The following is a 15,831-nucleotide window of genomic DNA, read 5'->3' on the forward strand; positions in this document are numbered from 1 at the left end:
CGCTCTTCCCTGTGCGTCCCTGAGTCGGTCCGCAAGTCCTGTCATCACTGCCTACAAAATTATAGCTGCCCTCTGTCCTCTTCTCTTCAGCTCCACACTGTCCCCCAGTCCAGTCCAGTCCAGTCCAATCCAATCCAGCCTCCTCTCTTGCCTGGATGATGCTCGAGATGTATGTAGGTATATGCGCTTGTTTAAACATTCATTTCTGTCTCCCCTACTTGACTCTCAGCTTCCTGGGGGATGGGCATTTTCTGTCTTATTCGCTGTTGCATTTCCTGGTGCCTGAAATGGTGATAACTTGGCCAATGGTAGAATCTTTGTTTTTTTCCTTTTAAATCAATCAGTCAATTTATTTATTTTGCTTTTTAGGGCTACACCCACAGCATATGGAGGTTCCCAGGCGAGGGGTCCAATCGGAGCTACAGCTGCCAACCTACAGCACAGCCACAGCAACGCAGGATCTGAGCCTCGCCTGCAACCTACACCACAGCTCAGGGCAATGCCAGATCCTTGACCCACTGATCGAGGCCAGGGGTCGAACCCGCAACCTCATGGTTCCTAGTCAGATTCATTTCCACTGCACCACGACGGGAACTCCCATGGCAGAGTCTTTTTTTTTTTTTTTTTGGTCTTTTTGCTATTTCTTGGGCCGCTCCCTCGGCATATGGAGGTTCCCAGGCTAGGGGTCCAATCGGAGCTGTAGCCACCGGCCTACACCAGAGCCACAGCAACGCGGGATCCGAGCTGCGTCTGCAACCTACACCACAGCTCACGGCAACGCCGGATCGTTAACCCACTGAGCAAGGGCAGGGACCGAACTCGCAACCTCATGGTTCCTAGTCGGATTCGTTAACGACTGCGCCACGACGGGAACTCCCCCATGGCAGAGTCTTAATTGGCACTTCCTCAGTGAATGAAGGCATTGCTGATAAGGCGGACCTTCGATGACTCAAAACGTACCTTTAAGCCACCGGAGTTGGGACTGCGTGAGAAGAATCCAAGGAAGATGATTTCATAAAGTATAAAAGTGGAAAAAAGCAGAATAATCTTCGAAAGTAGGTTTTCAGCGTGTGTGACATTGGAGGACCCGCGAGTGCCTGTGTAAGCAGATCACTCGGAAAAGTCTGGACAGGCAGGTCAGCCCGAGCACCCCCGAGATCTTCTCTTCAGAAACCTTACATCCAGGCTGCCTGCCATGCACCTCCTCTTGGGCCTAGGTCGTCATTCTGTCTGTCCGTCAATCAGTCGTCCCTAGGCTTCCTGGGTGAGACCCAGCCCTAGGCTCGGGGCCACGGGGTGGGGAAGACCCAGCAGGAGAAGGGAGTCAGGCCCCACGTGCCCGCTCTGTGCCCGGGGCTCTGCCTGGCTTTCTCTCCTGTGTGGCTGACTTAGGAGCGCCCTCCCCCACCAACACACACCCCTGCTCCGGTGGTCCAGGCAGCGGGGTCGGACCCTCCCACCCTTGCCGCCCCCACAGGTCTCGGAGGTCATCTTCGTGTCCGTCTATAGTTCCGAGTTCTGCATGAAGCTCTACGTGGACCCCGTCGCCTACTGGAGGGACGGCTACAACCTGCTCGACGTCATCATCCTCGCCATCCTCTTCGTCCCCTACGGCCTCCGCAAGGTCAAGGGCAAGCACTACCCCTACCTCAACATTGCCGACGGCATGCAGTCCCTGCGCATCCTCAAGCTTATCACCTACAGCCGCGGCATCCGGGTGAGCGAGCTGGGGTGGGGTGGGGGCGTGGTTCTGGGAGCGCAGAGGTGCCCGCCAGCCCCTGAAGAAGGCGTAACGCTGCTTCTGTCACCCGGGGATTGAGTCCTCGTGTGTGCAGGTTGATCTTTACCTGTATTATCTCACTGGACCCTGACACCATTCCAGGAAGAGTCTTAGGTCCATTTTGCAGATGAAGAAATTGCGACCCAAGACCACTCAGCAGTCAGATTCCAGAGCTGAGCTTTGCAGGGTGTGTCTGACTTGGGGGCTGGCCGGGCTTTCCCTCTCTCCCGTTCTGCGAAGGGGGCGGATTTTCTTACAGTATAGACCCTTTGGACTACATGGCCGGGAGTCTCCAGCTTTTTGGTGGCCCCGGCCATTCCCTGCTTTCCCCTAACAACTGAAAAATCTGCTGCTTCTCTCGCTGGGAATGGTCTCCTTACTCGTTCGGGCAGCTCTGAAAAAAATGCCACTCCTGCTGAGAGCTCGCGAGGTGACCTGCCTTTCCTCAGCCCAGAGATTTCAGAACAAACCTTGGAGGTGACCCGAGCACAGCCTCAGCCATTCATCCTGGGCACAGTGTTTGCCCTGGTTCTGCTGCGTATCTGTGTCCTGCAGGAAGGGGCTGGCTGGGGCCCATCTGACCAGTGAGGCTGTGTCAGCCTGTTCTGCTGGGGGGTTACCCCCAGCCCAGCCTGGTGTCTGTCTGTCTAGACCTTGGCCTGATACTCAGGGAGGCCGCGTGTGCCCCAGGGCTGGGTGGCGGGGATGAGGCCGTCTTAGGGTGGTGGCCCTGCCGCAGGTGCCATTCTTGACATTTTGTTCTGGCCGGCTCACACACCTGTCGCGTCCCCTCCCGGACAGCGTATCCCGTCCTCCCGCCCCTTCTCCTCACGGCGAGGCTCCTGGAAGAGGTGTTTGTTCTCTGGGTCCCCCTTCCTTAGCTCCATTTCTGCCTGGGCTTCCTCCGTCCATGCCACAGTAACTGTCATCAGCTGTCTGAGGGGGCCAGCAGCCTCCTGTCACTGCTTTCTCTTGGTTTTCCTGCAGCTTCTCAGGCATCACTTCTCAGGGGCATGTTTTCTTGGCTTGACCCGTGAGTGTGGTTTCCTCAGGACTCTATCCTGAGTCATCTTCTCCTCTGCCTGTTCTCTTTGGGTCACCACCTTTTAGGGGTCTTTCCCCCGCCTACACCCCTCTCTTTGAACTTCAGACCTAACTGCTTCCTGGATGTCTCGTGTGCTTCTTGAACTCAAGGTGTCTAAACTGGAAACCACCACTCCCCCCACCCCAGCCCCCAAATCCCAAGACCTGGCTTCTCCTGTCTTTTACATTTTCTTTTGGCGACAGGTGCCTCCCACCCTCTTCTGTTTCCAAGTCATCAATTTGAGCGAGGGCTTTGACCCCTCTCCCTCAGAGTCCTGTAGGGTGGTCGCCTGGACAGGGGTTGGCTCGTCTGTATCTTTGCACCTTGATGCCATCCTTTCTTCTCCATCACCAGCTACCATCCACCTTTCCCGCAGTGCCTCCCACTTTGCTGAGCCCTGAAGCAGAAGTGCCCCCAGCAGCTGGGGGCGTCTCTAAAGTCTCAAGTCACGGCACTCTGCCTTTCACACCCAAGAGTGGCCTCCTTTGTTCATGGGCTAGAGACAGACCCTATCAGGTGTCCTAGAAGTCGGGAGGGGGTGCTGTTTGAGGTGCTGGGCTTTGGCAGGATGGGAGTAAGGTGGGTGGATGGAAAGGCACCCCTGGGAGGTAGGTGCCAGCGGGAGGGCACCTTGGAGCGAGGCAGTGAAAGACAGTGGGGAGAGTAGCTGGTGTTTCGGGTGTTGGGTACCAAGGGGGGAGGGGCCTAAAGTGGTGCAAGGGTCGCTGGAGCTGTGAAAGTCAAGGGATGAAGAGGCCTGGGGGATGGCCTGTGCCCCCAGAGATGCTGAAGGCTTGCAGGATGCTGGCAGGTCGGAGTGGAACTCGGGGCATGGGAAGAAGCAGGGGCTTTGCCCGTGGAGGCTGAGGCCCTGAGGCTAAGGTAGCGGGGCCAGCGGGAGATGGGCGGCCTCCCACCAGAGGGCTGCTGGGGACTGATGTCCCCAGGCAGGAGGGGATATTCAGGGGATGCCAAGGGAGAGATCATGTGGAGGTGAAGGTGCCAGAGGCCCATGGGAGTCCCGAGAGGAAGGAGGGGGTGGCAGCGGGCTGAGGGAAAGGAGGTCGAGGGCTGTGCAGGGAGGAAGACACAGCAAGGACTGGTGGCAGGAGGGGCTTCCATCCTGGAGAGCTGGGGGAGGGGCAGTGACCCGGATTGCCCCCTCTCCTGGCTGCGGGCACTAGCTGCCTGCTGGGTGCATTGTCTTGGATGTGTCATGTGGTGGCAGCCTGGTCAGAGGGGAAGGTGCCAGGGTCTTGTAGCGAGAGAAGGGCACACAGCCCTCCCCACAGACAAGCCCTGTCCCAGAGCTCAGCCTGGCCAGCTTGGTGGCCACAGGCCTCTGCCACAGGGCCTTTGGTCCTCGTAGACGTGCGCAGAGATCCACGGGCACGCAGACACAGCCTGGGCACCGACACACAGTCCATGTTTGACCTCTAGGTCCTTCTGTCATTAAGCAGAGCCCTCTATCCCAAAGCTGTTTCCTGGGGACCACTAGCCCCCCTGGCTGTGGCTCTTTCTGTAGCTTTTGGTATGTCATTGGATCCCAGAAGTGACTCTGCCTCAAATGCCCTCTGGACACCTGCCCGGCCCAGTGGCCCAGGGACGCTGGAGGTGCCGAAGCTGGAGCCTTGCATAATTTCTATTCATGGAAGTCTAGCTGAGGCTCTACCAGAGCTGCTGCTCAGTGCCCAGAGCTGGCAGTCTGGCACATTCTTGGCTCAGTTTCCCTGATGAATTGAAATGACATTCTGTCTTCCCCTTCATGGCAATAAACCTGCACCACGAGGAAATCGTTCCTTGTTTTGCACACAGAGACATTCTGTTCGCTGAGCAGTCAAGGGCCACTTGGTTCACGGTCCCGGGCCTTTCAGCCTGAGGCACAACCTTCAGACGCTGGGCTGTGGTGGAGCACCAGCCTCGCCTCCCTCCCCACCTCCTCCTCCGTGGAGCACAGCTCTTGCTGCCCATCAGAGTGGCAGGGCCTGGGCACCTGCCCTGCCTGGAGGTCCTCTCCATGCCCAGAAGGTCCCAAAGCCAGGAGGGCAGCTGTAGCTTGACGCGGAGCCCAGGAGAGTGGAACTGGGAGGTAGGAGCGGCTTCCACAAACAATTTGGGAATTCAGAATCAGATGCCTCCTGGGGACCAGGCAGTAGGCCTAGGAAGCCCAGGACTTCCTCAGGGAAGGCGCTGCCAGCCTGTGCGGATCTGGGCAACCGTCCCGGGGACTGGCTGTCTGCACCTTCTGGCCTGCAGACTCATGGGGCCCACCTGGACGGGGCTGGAAGCACGTGGCCAAGGCCAGCTGTCAGGAGTTGGTGCCACATAGGCTTCCGGAGAGCCTGACCTCTTCTCCATGGCTCTTCTCCAGGCTGCTTGGCTTTGACCTCAGGGGGCTCTGGGCCTGCGCACTAGCCTGGAAGGGGAGGCCTGGGGCTTTCCCAGCCCCTCCGTGGTGCCCCAGGTTCTTGCACGGGGCCCTGCCCCTCCCCACCCTGCAGACCTCAGCTGCAGCCTGCACAGCATTGCAGCGTTTCTCCTGAGCTCTTACCTCTCCGTCTCAGCAGTTCTTGGGAAAGAAGTTCTGTCTCTCTCACAGGGTTGGAGGCAATTTTTTGCATCTCAGTTCTTCCTGGAGTGAATGCCCCACCACTGATTTTCTTCGGCTAAGGCGAGGAGGGAGCCTTCGGGGGTGGGTGCACCTTGCAGGGAGCTGCTAAAGCAGTCCGCATGCAGGGCAGCCGGGGCTCCTGGCTTGTCTCTCTGCTTCCCAGGTTAGTCCAAACTGTCAACACCCCGCTGTCCTGTGTCCCACCTCTACCAGTACCTTTTTTCCTAAACAGTTTCTTGGTTTAGAAAAAGGGACTTTCGTGGTTGACCGTGGTGGCACAGGACAAGGGGCAGGGGCATTTCTCCTCCTCTCTGCCATTGTATCGGAGCGTGACCCTGGCCCAGGCATTTCGCTTCTCTGAGCCTCGGGTCCCCCATTTTGAAATGGGAAAAAGGATAACATCTGCCTGCCTTGGCATGACATCTGCGACAGCATTTAGGCAGGTGAATGTGTGTATGCGAGACTCCAGGGCCCGGAGAAGGAACGACGAGGAGTGAGAGATAGGACAGACGCCCATTTCATGGGGAAGACTGAAGTCGCAAGCTGGGGCCCTGGCCACGAAACAGGGCCCAGAAAGCGTGGGAAGCCCCATTCTTCTCAGCCCTCTTCATTCCTCCTGCCAGGATGGCTTCTCTGCTCCTCCTGGGCCTGGAAGAGCTATCAGGGCTGACTCTCAGCTGAGGAGAGAGCGGGACACTGTGGGGTGACCACACAGGCAGGCTCAGGTCAAGTGGAGTTGTTCGAGGTGCTGAGGGGGAGACGACCCCAGACCTGGGCCCCCCACCTTCCCGGGCCATCCGGCCCTGGTGACTGAGGCGTGGAGGCCAGGCATTGCTGAGCCCTTGTTAGCTCGGGCCAGCCCTCAGTCTGGGCCAGGTGCCCATTCATTCATTCATTCATTCATCTCACCGTTTAGGGACCATCCGCCCTGTGCCAGGCCAGGCCAGGCCGGACCGCTGTGCCCTGAGCCCCGTCCCCTCTGCCTTGCAGACGCTCCTCACGGCCGTGGGGCAGACGGTCTACACCGTGGCCTCCGTGCTCATCCTGTTCTTTGTCCTGATGTTCATCTTCGCCATCCTGGGCTTCTGCCTGTTTGGAGCTCCAGAGCGGGGTGACCTGAATAACTGGGGGAACCTGGCTTTAGCCTTCTTTACCCTCTTCAGCTTGGCCACGGTACCGTGTTTGGGAAAAACTAGTGGGGGCGGGGCCTTGGGAAGGGGCTGCCAGCTGGTGTGAGTGTGCGGACCTGCCAGGCCTCTCCTCGGGCCTCCCCCAAGTTCCGGCCCTTCGCTGGGCTGGGAAGGTGCAGGGCTGGCCTCCCAGGACTGAGCAGGGGCCGGTGCCCCGGTCAGGAGTCTCTCTCTCTCTCTCTCTCTAATCTTGTGACTCCTTGCAGCATTCTTATTTGTCCCACACAGTTGTAAAACTTTTAAAAACTTCTCAAGAGAGAGGTGTTCCCGGTGTGGTGCTGTGGTTAACAAATCTGACTAGGAACCATGAGGTGGCGGGTTCGATCCCTGGCCGCGCTCAGTGGGTTAAGGATCCGGCGTTGCCATGAGCGGTGGAGTAGGTCGCAGACAAGGCTCGGATCTGGCGTTGCTGTGGCTCTGGCCCAGGCTGGCAGCAATAGCACCGATTAGACCCCTAGCCTGGGAACCTCCATGTGCTGCGGGTACAGCCCTAAAAAAGACAAAAGGCAAAAATAAGTAAATAAAAATAAAAATTCTTCAAGAGATAATTCATTCGGATCAAGTTTAATCTGGATGTGAAACCCACGTCACATCGCCTTTTGGGGGAACAGGCTGTCACAGATTCCCCCCAGAATAAGCCTGCAGAGCCCGAGTCTAGTCTAGATTCTGTTGGACTCTGGATAGACTGAGGTCTTTCCGAAGAGGGGGCCTGGCAGAGAGGCGCTGTCTCTGGGGGAAGGATGGGCGGCCTTTTGGCGAAGAGCCCTCAGGGTCCCTTGGTCAGGAGTGCCCCACCCGGGTCCCCTGCGTCGCCAGGCCAGCGTGTAGGCCCTGGAGTCCATGGATCAGGGGGTGTGGAGGGGCTGAGGTGGAAGTAGAGCCAGCCTGCTCCTCAGTGCGGCTGGGGCTCCCCTAGGGTAAGTGAGCAGGAGGCCTGCCCTCTGGGCCCCAGGCACTCAGCATATGCCGCCCTGCCCGAGCAGGTGGATGGCTGGACAGACCTGCAGCAGCAGCTGGATGACCGGAATTTTGTTCTGAGCCGCACGTTCACCATCACCTTCGTCCTTCTGGCCTCCTTTATCTTCCTCAGCATGTTCGTGGGTGTGATGATTACTCACACGGAGGTGAGGTGGCGCCCCTACGGATGGGGTGGGCAGGTTCGGTGTGGCGCGCATGCGCGCGCGCTCAGCTCTGGGCCACGGCTCCAAGGAGGACCCGGAACTGTCTCCCTCCTGAAGCCGAGGGGAGGCAGCCAGATGGGCTCCTTCCTCCCAGAGCCCAGATTTTTCCCTGCGCCCGGGCATCTTCCCTCCTTCACGACGGTGGCCAGCCGGACAGGCGCTTGGGAAGTCACCGCAACCGCCCGTTGGCAGCTTGAGCCGGAGGCTGGCCCTCCTTGCGCGGGGTGGGGGTGGAGGGGGGCGCTCCTGCCGAGGGGCCCCGAGCAGCAGTGCGAGGCGGAGGAAGAAGGACACCGGGGTGTAGGCAGCGAGAGCCCGGCCCTCACCTCCATCCTCCGGCCCCCAGGACTCCATCAAAAAGTTTGAGCGGGAGCTGATGCTGGAGAGACACGTGACCCTCATGGAAGAGAAGCAGGTGATTCTGAAGCGGCAGCAGGAGGAGGTCAGCAGGCTGGTGCAGACACAGGTAGGCGGACACGCAGAGGGACCGTCAGGGCTGAAGGAATGGTCACGAGGAGGGCCTTGGGGCTGGTGAGGAGGGCAGGTAGCCTTGGGCATCTGCGGCCTTTGGTTAAGTCAGCTACCCGCCACCCCTGTGCTTTCCAGAGTCAGACTTTACTCTGTGCAGTTTGGGGTTTCCCTGGACCTCCGCAAGTGCTGACTGTTGTGATTGTAATATTTCCTTCCTTCACGGGCACACCTCCACCGCCGGGCACCTGGCCTGGAGCACCCTTACTCCTGGGGCCCCCGGGGGTGCCAGGCAGGCTCGGTCCCCGTGCCCTGCGTGGGTGAGGCCGCAGAGGCCCTGACGCGCGTTACTACCCTCGGTGTTTCTCACCTGGCACGAGAATGAGCCCAGCAGGCTGGAATTTTCTGTCAAGCCTGCTACAGCTGTGACGGGTGGGCGGCGGGGGAGGAGTCTTCTCTTTCCTGCTTAGGGGCTCTGAGCTGTCCACGCCGAGCCTGGGGTGCTCAGCCAGGCCCTGACCGCTGCCCTTTTCTCCCCCTGTGGCCGGTGCCTCCCTCCCCAGCTTCTTCTCGGAGGTGGGGGCATCCACCTGTCCGGATGTGCCCAAGGTTTGTCCAGAACATGGTGAAATGCTGAGCCATGTGTCACCTGTCAGGGATGGTGGCTCCCCAGGTGACCTCAGTCAGGGGCGTCCAGGCCCTGAAGGTTTCGGGTGACCCTGCGGTTAGGCTCAGGGGAGTCCCCAGGCCTCTCTGCAGCTTGGCCACGTCCTCCTCGCCCTTGCTCTCTTTATGCTTCCCTCTCTAGAAAAACGTTGACCACAAAAGTTTCGCTGAGCTGGTGGAGAACTTCAAGAAGACCCTGCGGCACACGGACCCCATGGTCTTGGATGATTTTGGCACGAGCCTTCCCTTCATTGATGTCTACCTGTCCACTCTGGACAACCAGGATGCCACCGTCTCCAAGTCAGTCCCAGCCCCGCTGAGCCTGGCCTGGGGGCAGGGGGTGGGGGTGGGGGTGGGGTGGCAATAGCTGATGGGCTGTGTGGGTGGAGCGAGGCCCTTCCTGGGGGTGCACAGGGGCTGGGCTGCGGTGTGGACAGGCCTGTGGCTGGGGGGGCCCTGCTCCCCGGGCCCTCCCTAGCCTACCCTGAGCCCTATTTAAGTACTGGCTTGGAGTTCCCGTCGTGGCTCAGTGGTTAATGAATCTGACTAGGAACCATGAGGTTGCAGGTTCGATCCCTGGCCTTGCTCCGTGGGTTAAGGATCCGGTGTTGCCGTGAGCTGTGGTGTAGGTCGCAGTTGTGGCTCAGATCTGGTGTTGCTGTGGCTCTGGTGTAGGCCAGCGGCTACAGCTTCGATTTGACCCCTAGCCTGGGAACCTCCATATGCTGCGAGTGCGGCCCTAGAAAAGACAAAAAAAAAAAAAATACTAGCTCCTTCGACTCTCCAGGACCCTCCTCACCCACCCCTTTCCTTTTTCTGAGGGCAGAGGAAAGGGCTGGTAAGTCAGAAGCTAAAGCTCCTGGCCTGGTTCTGCCACTTCTTTTTTTTTTTTTTTTTGCTTATTTATGGCCACACTTGTGGCATATGGAGGTTCCCAAATTGGAGCTGTAGCTGCCGGCCTACACCACAGCCACAGCAATGCCAGATCCGAACCGTGTCTGTGATCAACACCACAGCTCATGGCAACGCCGGATGCTTAACCCACTGAGCAAGGCCAGGGATTGAACCTGTGTCCTCATGGATCTTAGATTCATTTCCGCCGAGCCACAACGGGAAGTCCTGGTTCTGCCACTTCTGCCTGTGTGACTTTGGCCAAGTCTTTGATGCTTTCACACCTGTCACAGGAGGGGCTGGGCCAATGGAAGCCATGCGTGTGAAGCTCTGCCCTTGGCCTGGCCCAGTGCTGTGCTCAGTGTGAGTTAGCTGGGGTCATACCGGCCATTACTGCAGGAAGGGAGCCTGGCTTCTCAACAGAAGCCCCCAGAAGGCTCCATAGACTGGAGAAGCTCAGGAGAGGGTACCTAGGAACATCCACTGTTGGCCCAAGAGTGGATCAGGTGGGGTCTGGGCACCTCCACACAGTCACTCAGAGCCCAGGAGTCTCTTATCTCCAGTCTGACACGTGGGGTGAAATAACAGCCCCCCGGGTCCCAGCTGAGCTTCCAACCCAGCCTGACCTGGCGCTAAAGTCCTGGTCACCGCCGGGAGGGGTGAAGGGGCCGGTGGGACCATGCAGTGGGCGGGACCATGCAGTGGGCGGGACCAGGGGGCGTGGCGTCTGCCTGTGAGCTCAGCCCCCTCCCCTCCTCCGTTTCCAGGCTTCAGGAGCTGTACTATGAGATCGTGCATGTGCTGAGCCTGATGCTTGAAGACTTGCCCCAGAAGAAGCAGTCTCAGTCCTCAGAGAAGGTTGATGAGAGGTAGCTGGGTGCGAGCACCCAGGCTCTGAGGGCCTCGCCGGCCGTGACAGGTCCCCCATTAAACCCAGGCTTTCTGTCATGGTTGCTGTGATCATGACACGTCTCCTCTACCTTGGGAAGCTGGGCCTATGGAAGCCATGCGTGTGAAGCTCTGCCCTTGGCCTGGCCCAGTGCTGAGCTCAATGTGAGTTAGCTGGGGTCATACCGTGAGTAGGTGCCCACGCAGTCTGGCTCTGCCCCCCACTGACGTAGCCAGACTGTGGGGGTGGTGATAGGGTGGCTCGAGGCTCACCGTGGCCAGAAGCCACACCTAAGGTCCACGCTGGCTCTGTCCTTGGCCCCAGTGGCAGGGACCCACTGAGCTCCTGGGGAACCCCTGAGGATGCTGGACCAAGAGGGGCCTCCAGCAGCCCCCTAAGAGCACATGGCTCCTTTGAGCTCTTGGAAGCCCTGCTGGGCTTGTCCACGTGGGTGTCCCCACACCTGGCACAGGTACAGCTCTCTCTGCACACCCAGAGCCTTGGAGACCCTCTTTGGAGTTTGACTCTTTTGTCCCAGGCTCACAGTGATGCTGGTGCACCGGGGGTGCAGCCGTGACTGGCAGGACTCTGTTCAGTGGGCATGCAGTGCACAGGGGGCCCCTCATGCAGGGGCCAGGGAAGTGGCAGCCTCGGGCACTTTGATCTGATCCCTCCCCTTACACATAGTTAGAACTCTTTACTTAAAAGGTGGCATCTTCTGTCATCCCTGGCCACATGACTGCCGCAGTTGCCAAGGTCTTGGTACCACCCGAGTGCAGCCATGATGGAGCCATCCGAAGGCCCAGGTGGGGCAGGCTGGCTGGCATTCCTTGCCCCCCAATGGCCAGGTCAGAGTCTGGCCATGTCCCGTTGGCTCCCATTGCTGGGAGTGTTCCTTAAGCCTGTTACCTTGGCAGTGCCCTCTTAGAGGAGAGGTGAGTTCTGGGTTCCCCTGCGGTGAGAGACTGCCTCCTGTAGCTGAGCGAGCGCGGAAAGGCCTAGACCCACCCTGGTGGGGAGAGGTCAGTAGAAAACGTGTAGGATTGAGAGGGCTGGACGAGGGTCCCACGGGGGTGCCCATGGGCTCCAGGCCCGTCTGATGGCTCCCCTGAGGCCAGAGGACAAGGACCGGTAGAAGCTTTTACTCACGGTTTCATTTATACCCCGGCTACTAATTCCTGAGCCGTACTGGGTGCTGGGGGTTCTGCGACGAGAAAGCCGCAGTCTTGTCCTGGCCTTCTTGGTGGCCATAGTTGAGTAGGGCAGACAGTCCTCCAGCCAGAACGGCTGAGAGACAGTTTCCCTGGGCAAGTGACAATCACTGTTTGAATGCAGAGACTCTGTCATCTAAGATCCTCTGATCGCTTGCATTTGCATACGTTCACACACAGGACAAGTTGAGCGTTGTGTGAAATGGTGCCAAGAAGGGTTGCTCTGGAGCGTGGGACCCATCGCCATGCTGTGGGAAAGCCGTCTGAAGGCAGGGAGGTGGCCTCACTCCTTCCTGGGTGGAGAGAACTTTGTCCCGGTGCCCAGGGAGGTGGGCCTGAGCTCGCCTCTGTGCCGAACTGGGAGGTGTCTCTAGGCTGGGGGCTTCCAGGGGAGCCCTGGTGGGTGCAGCCCTGTCAGCAGGGCACCCAGGCCTCAGGCAGTGGCTCTGATTCAGGGCTGGGACAAGGCAGACCTCGCCAGCTGCCCACACTGAAGGTGCCAGTGTTGCTTGGGAAAATGTGCCGACACCTCCACCTGCTCTCGCTAGGAATCATGGGAATCGCCCCAGGCCTCTGGAAGTGAACAAAAGGTTTAAAATTTCCCACAAAGGGAGTTCCTGTCGTGGCTCAGTGGTTAACAAATTCAACTAGGAACCATGAGGTTGCGCGTTCGATCCCTGGCCTTGCTCAGTGGGTAAAGGATCTGGCGTTGTGGTGAGCTGTGGTGTAGGTTGCAGACATGGCTCGGATCCCACGTTGCTGTGGCTGTGGCGTAGGCCAGTGGCTACAGCTCCAATTAGACCCCTAGCCTGGGAACCTCCATATGCTGAGGGAGCGGCCCTGGAAAAGGCAAAATAAAATAAAATAAAATTTCCCACAAAGAGGTGAATTAGTCTGTACCCTGGTCTTTGAGTCAGGGACTTGGATTTCTTAATCAGGTGACCTTGGCAAGGTGTCTGGTCTTTTGAAACCTCAGGTATTTCATCTGAGAAAATGGGCCGATAAAACTGTCCAGCTCTATGGATTAAATAAAATACATGCGAGGGTGTTAAAAAAAAAAAAAAGCCATAGCCGCGGTTCCTGCTTCCTGGCTCTCAGCCCGATGTCTGCCGTGGGGCCAGCTGCAGTGGCTGTGCTGGTCACGGGCTGAGGGGGACTGGGCCCAGGACAAGGTGGTGGTGGTGAAACCCCGTAGCTGAGAGCAAGAAGCTGCAGGATGGAGCCATGTGTGGGTGTCAGATGGGGCTGGTGCCGGATGGGCAGGTTGGACCTGGGGAGCCTGGGCCCTGGCGGGGAAGCCCTGGCACGGCCGCAGGCCTGCGGGTTCTGGAGGGCAGGCTGCCCTGAAGGGCACAAGCAGCAGGCTTTCACAGGGCACAGAGCTGGGAGAGGGTACTGGGCAGGGGGCTGGCTCGGTGGTGCTGGCAGAACCAGCCCGTGGATATTTGGCGCCAAGTCCCGAAGCAGCATTTCTCTTTGGCTCTATTTGCCTGCAGAGCAAACACTGGCAGCCTGGAATTCCCACTTGGGCTCTCACCAACGCAAACAAGCTTGGCCCAGGCTTTCAGCTGATTTGCTTGGGGCAGAAGTGGCTCTGCTTGCCCAGGCCTCGCTGTGGAAGGCAGGACCCTTCTCCAACCCCCAGCCCTGGGATCCAGCAGAGCTGTCCCCAGAGAGCTCACTCCTCTGCATCGTGCCAGCCCAGTGGTTTGGGGCTACAGTGGGATACCCGGAGCCTGGGCCTGAGTCTTCTGGTCACACCCAGGCACTCTCCCGGCTCTTGTAGGAAGGATATGGAATCAGAAGCTAGAGGTGTGTGGAGGGTGGCGGATTTTTTTTTTTTGCTGCTTGTTGATCCCAGCAGCAGGAAGCAGTCTCTATAACATGGAAATCCAGGCCGTGACTGCGGCTCTGAGTTCTCCTCTCTATTCCCGCAGCCCTAGACATCCAGCACAGAGACACTGGCAACTGCAGCTCTTGATGTTTTCATCACATGTGGCTGAGGCAGGACATCTCCTGAAACGGGCTGCTCTCAGCCAGGTCAGGCCTTGCTCTCAGCGGCGGGTCCCTACCTGGCCCTCTCTGCCCCTGGCCCCACATCGCCCGGCCAGCTCTCCTGTCCCACAGGCTCTCAAGAGAGCAGATGGCTCTGAATCCCTAAGTAGGCTCCTTGGGAAGGAGAGGTGATTGTCGCAGAGCCTCGTCACAGGGGCTGGGACGTGAGGAGGAGGGAGCTCCCCGTGATGGAGTGAGATTTACCAACACTCAGGCGCTCCCCATGTCCCCACACTCTGCACCAAGGATTTTTTTTTTTTTTTTTTTTCTGTGCTTGGTCAGCCACGTGCCTGCCTTCCCCGAGTTCTGTCGGCGATGGGATGCAGCCCTGGGGGATGGACCGGAAAGCCGCAGGGGACCAGGAGCGTTAGGGCTTTTCCTTGGTCAGTTCCTGGCTTCTCCTTGGGGGCCAAGCAGGGCAAGCGGAGAAGCAGATCACAGGCTCCACGGTGGGAGCTGGGATGGGGAGGAGGAAGGAGAAGCGAGACAGGAGTCCGAGACCTCGGACAGAGGCTCCCACCGAGGGTGGAGGGTGAGAATGGAAAGGGGACAAAGGGGGACAGTGAGTGGCTTTGTGGGGTGAGAACTGCATCCCCCCTGACAGCCCTTGAGAGAGGCAATAATGATGGGAATTCCTTAAAGATTTTCAGTTGCTGCACTGTGTGTGCCCTTTAAAAACGGAGCCCCAGGAATAGATTCGACCACGTGGAGTCTGCCTTCTGTTTGGGTGACATCATGAGGGCTGTGTGTGTCCTAGGACCCTCTGAGGCTAGACCTCGGGTGTGTTTACAGGGCATTACACACGACGCACTCAGCCCCCAGCTGGGACCCGAGGCCTCTAGGTGAAGCGGCACCAAGTGTGCCTGGCTTTTTGCAAAATGAAACTGAAGTCTCAGGAGGAAGAGTGGCTGAGGCCAGAGGGGGACGAAGAGTGTGATTGAAAACTCTTAGGACACTGGGGGTCGACCCCATCTTTTGTGAACTGGCAATGGGACGGCGACGTCTCCCAGCAGCACCCCCCCTGCCCCACTGGCCGGGAGTTCAAGGTCCTGAGAGCACAGCTGCCCTTGACTCCCCGCCCCTCCCCCACTGGGCCCTTGATGCCTGGGGCTGGGGCATGAGATGAAAGGCTTTGCAAAAGCCAGTGACAGCGGAGTCCAGGCAGAGGTTGGGCCGAGGCTCTCAAAGGGTGGCCTCTTCTCTCTGGTGACCGTGGAAATACCTCCTTCTGTTTTGTCAGGAGTTTTGCTTACAAGATACTTTGACTTCCATGATTTGAATCTCAGAACGACGCTTCGGTCCATTCCTTATTCCCATGAGCAGGTGGGCAGAGCTGAGGTTCACTGTGGCCCTGGAACACACCCACGGCCGCGGGGCTAAGAGGGAAGAACCAGCATCACAGCCCAGCGTGTCTGGCCACCTGCCAGGGGATGGCTACCCATCTCACAGGTGGGCAAGTGGCACGCAAGAGACACTGTCGTTTGGCCAGGGTCATCACTGTCACTTGGCAGAGTCAGTATGTGAACACAGGCCACACATAGTCCCCTCTGCTCCCCTGTCTCACAGCACTCTTGTTTTTTCTTATCAAAGCTATTGTTTGAACTTTAAAAATCAAGCCGTGCTTCCCTTCTGAGGAGGGCCTGCCGCTGGGGGGAGGAACGTGGCCTCTCAGATGGGTCTCATGTGGACACATGCTGCCTGATAGAAACTCTGAAGTCTGCTGGGCCAGTGTTGGGAGCCCTGGGTGCTCCAGAGGCGGGAGGGTGGCAGGAAGCAGTCAGTGTGTGCAGATAGGTGGTGACTGT

At 58.6% G+C, this 15,831-nt stretch overlaps 1 protein-coding gene across 1 annotated transcript; it reads left to right on the top strand.

Annotated features, from left to right (window-relative positions):
• The first annotated feature begins 167 nt into the window (after positions 1 to 167).
• On the top strand, positions 168 to 12,613 carry CATSPER3 (cation channel sperm associated 3). Its single transcript, XM_047774742.1, has 7 exons — positions 168 to 173; positions 1,478 to 1,717; positions 6,466 to 6,648; positions 7,649 to 7,789; positions 8,193 to 8,312; positions 9,123 to 9,280; positions 10,639 to 12,613. Exons 1-7 carry the CDS (start codon positions 168 to 170, stop codon positions 10,742 to 10,744), a joined length of 954 nt encoding a protein of 317 aa, XP_047630698.1. The 3' UTR covers positions 10,745 to 12,613.
• Positions 12,614 to 15,831: the final 3,218 nt, after the last annotated feature.

The sequence above is a fragment of the Phacochoerus africanus genome, chromosome 4 (assembly GCF_016906955.1).
Source record: "Phacochoerus africanus isolate WHEZ1 chromosome 4, ROS_Pafr_v1, whole genome shotgun sequence".
In the NCBI taxonomy this organism is placed as follows: domain Eukaryota; kingdom Metazoa; phylum Chordata; class Mammalia; order Artiodactyla; family Suidae; genus Phacochoerus; species Phacochoerus africanus.

What these genes read in the sequence shown, in the direction of transcription:
- CATSPER3 (XM_047774742.1), top strand. An exon ending in CCTACAGCCGCGGCATCCGG is followed by an intron (nt 1,718 to 6,465) that starts GTGAGCGAGCTG and finishes TCTGCCTTGCAG; the next exon opens with ACGCTCCTCACGGCCGTGGG. An exon ending in GCAGGCTGGTGCAGACACAG is followed by an intron (nt 8,313 to 9,122) that starts GTAGGCGGACAC and finishes TTCCCTCTCTAG; the next exon opens with AAAAACGTTGACCACAAAAG.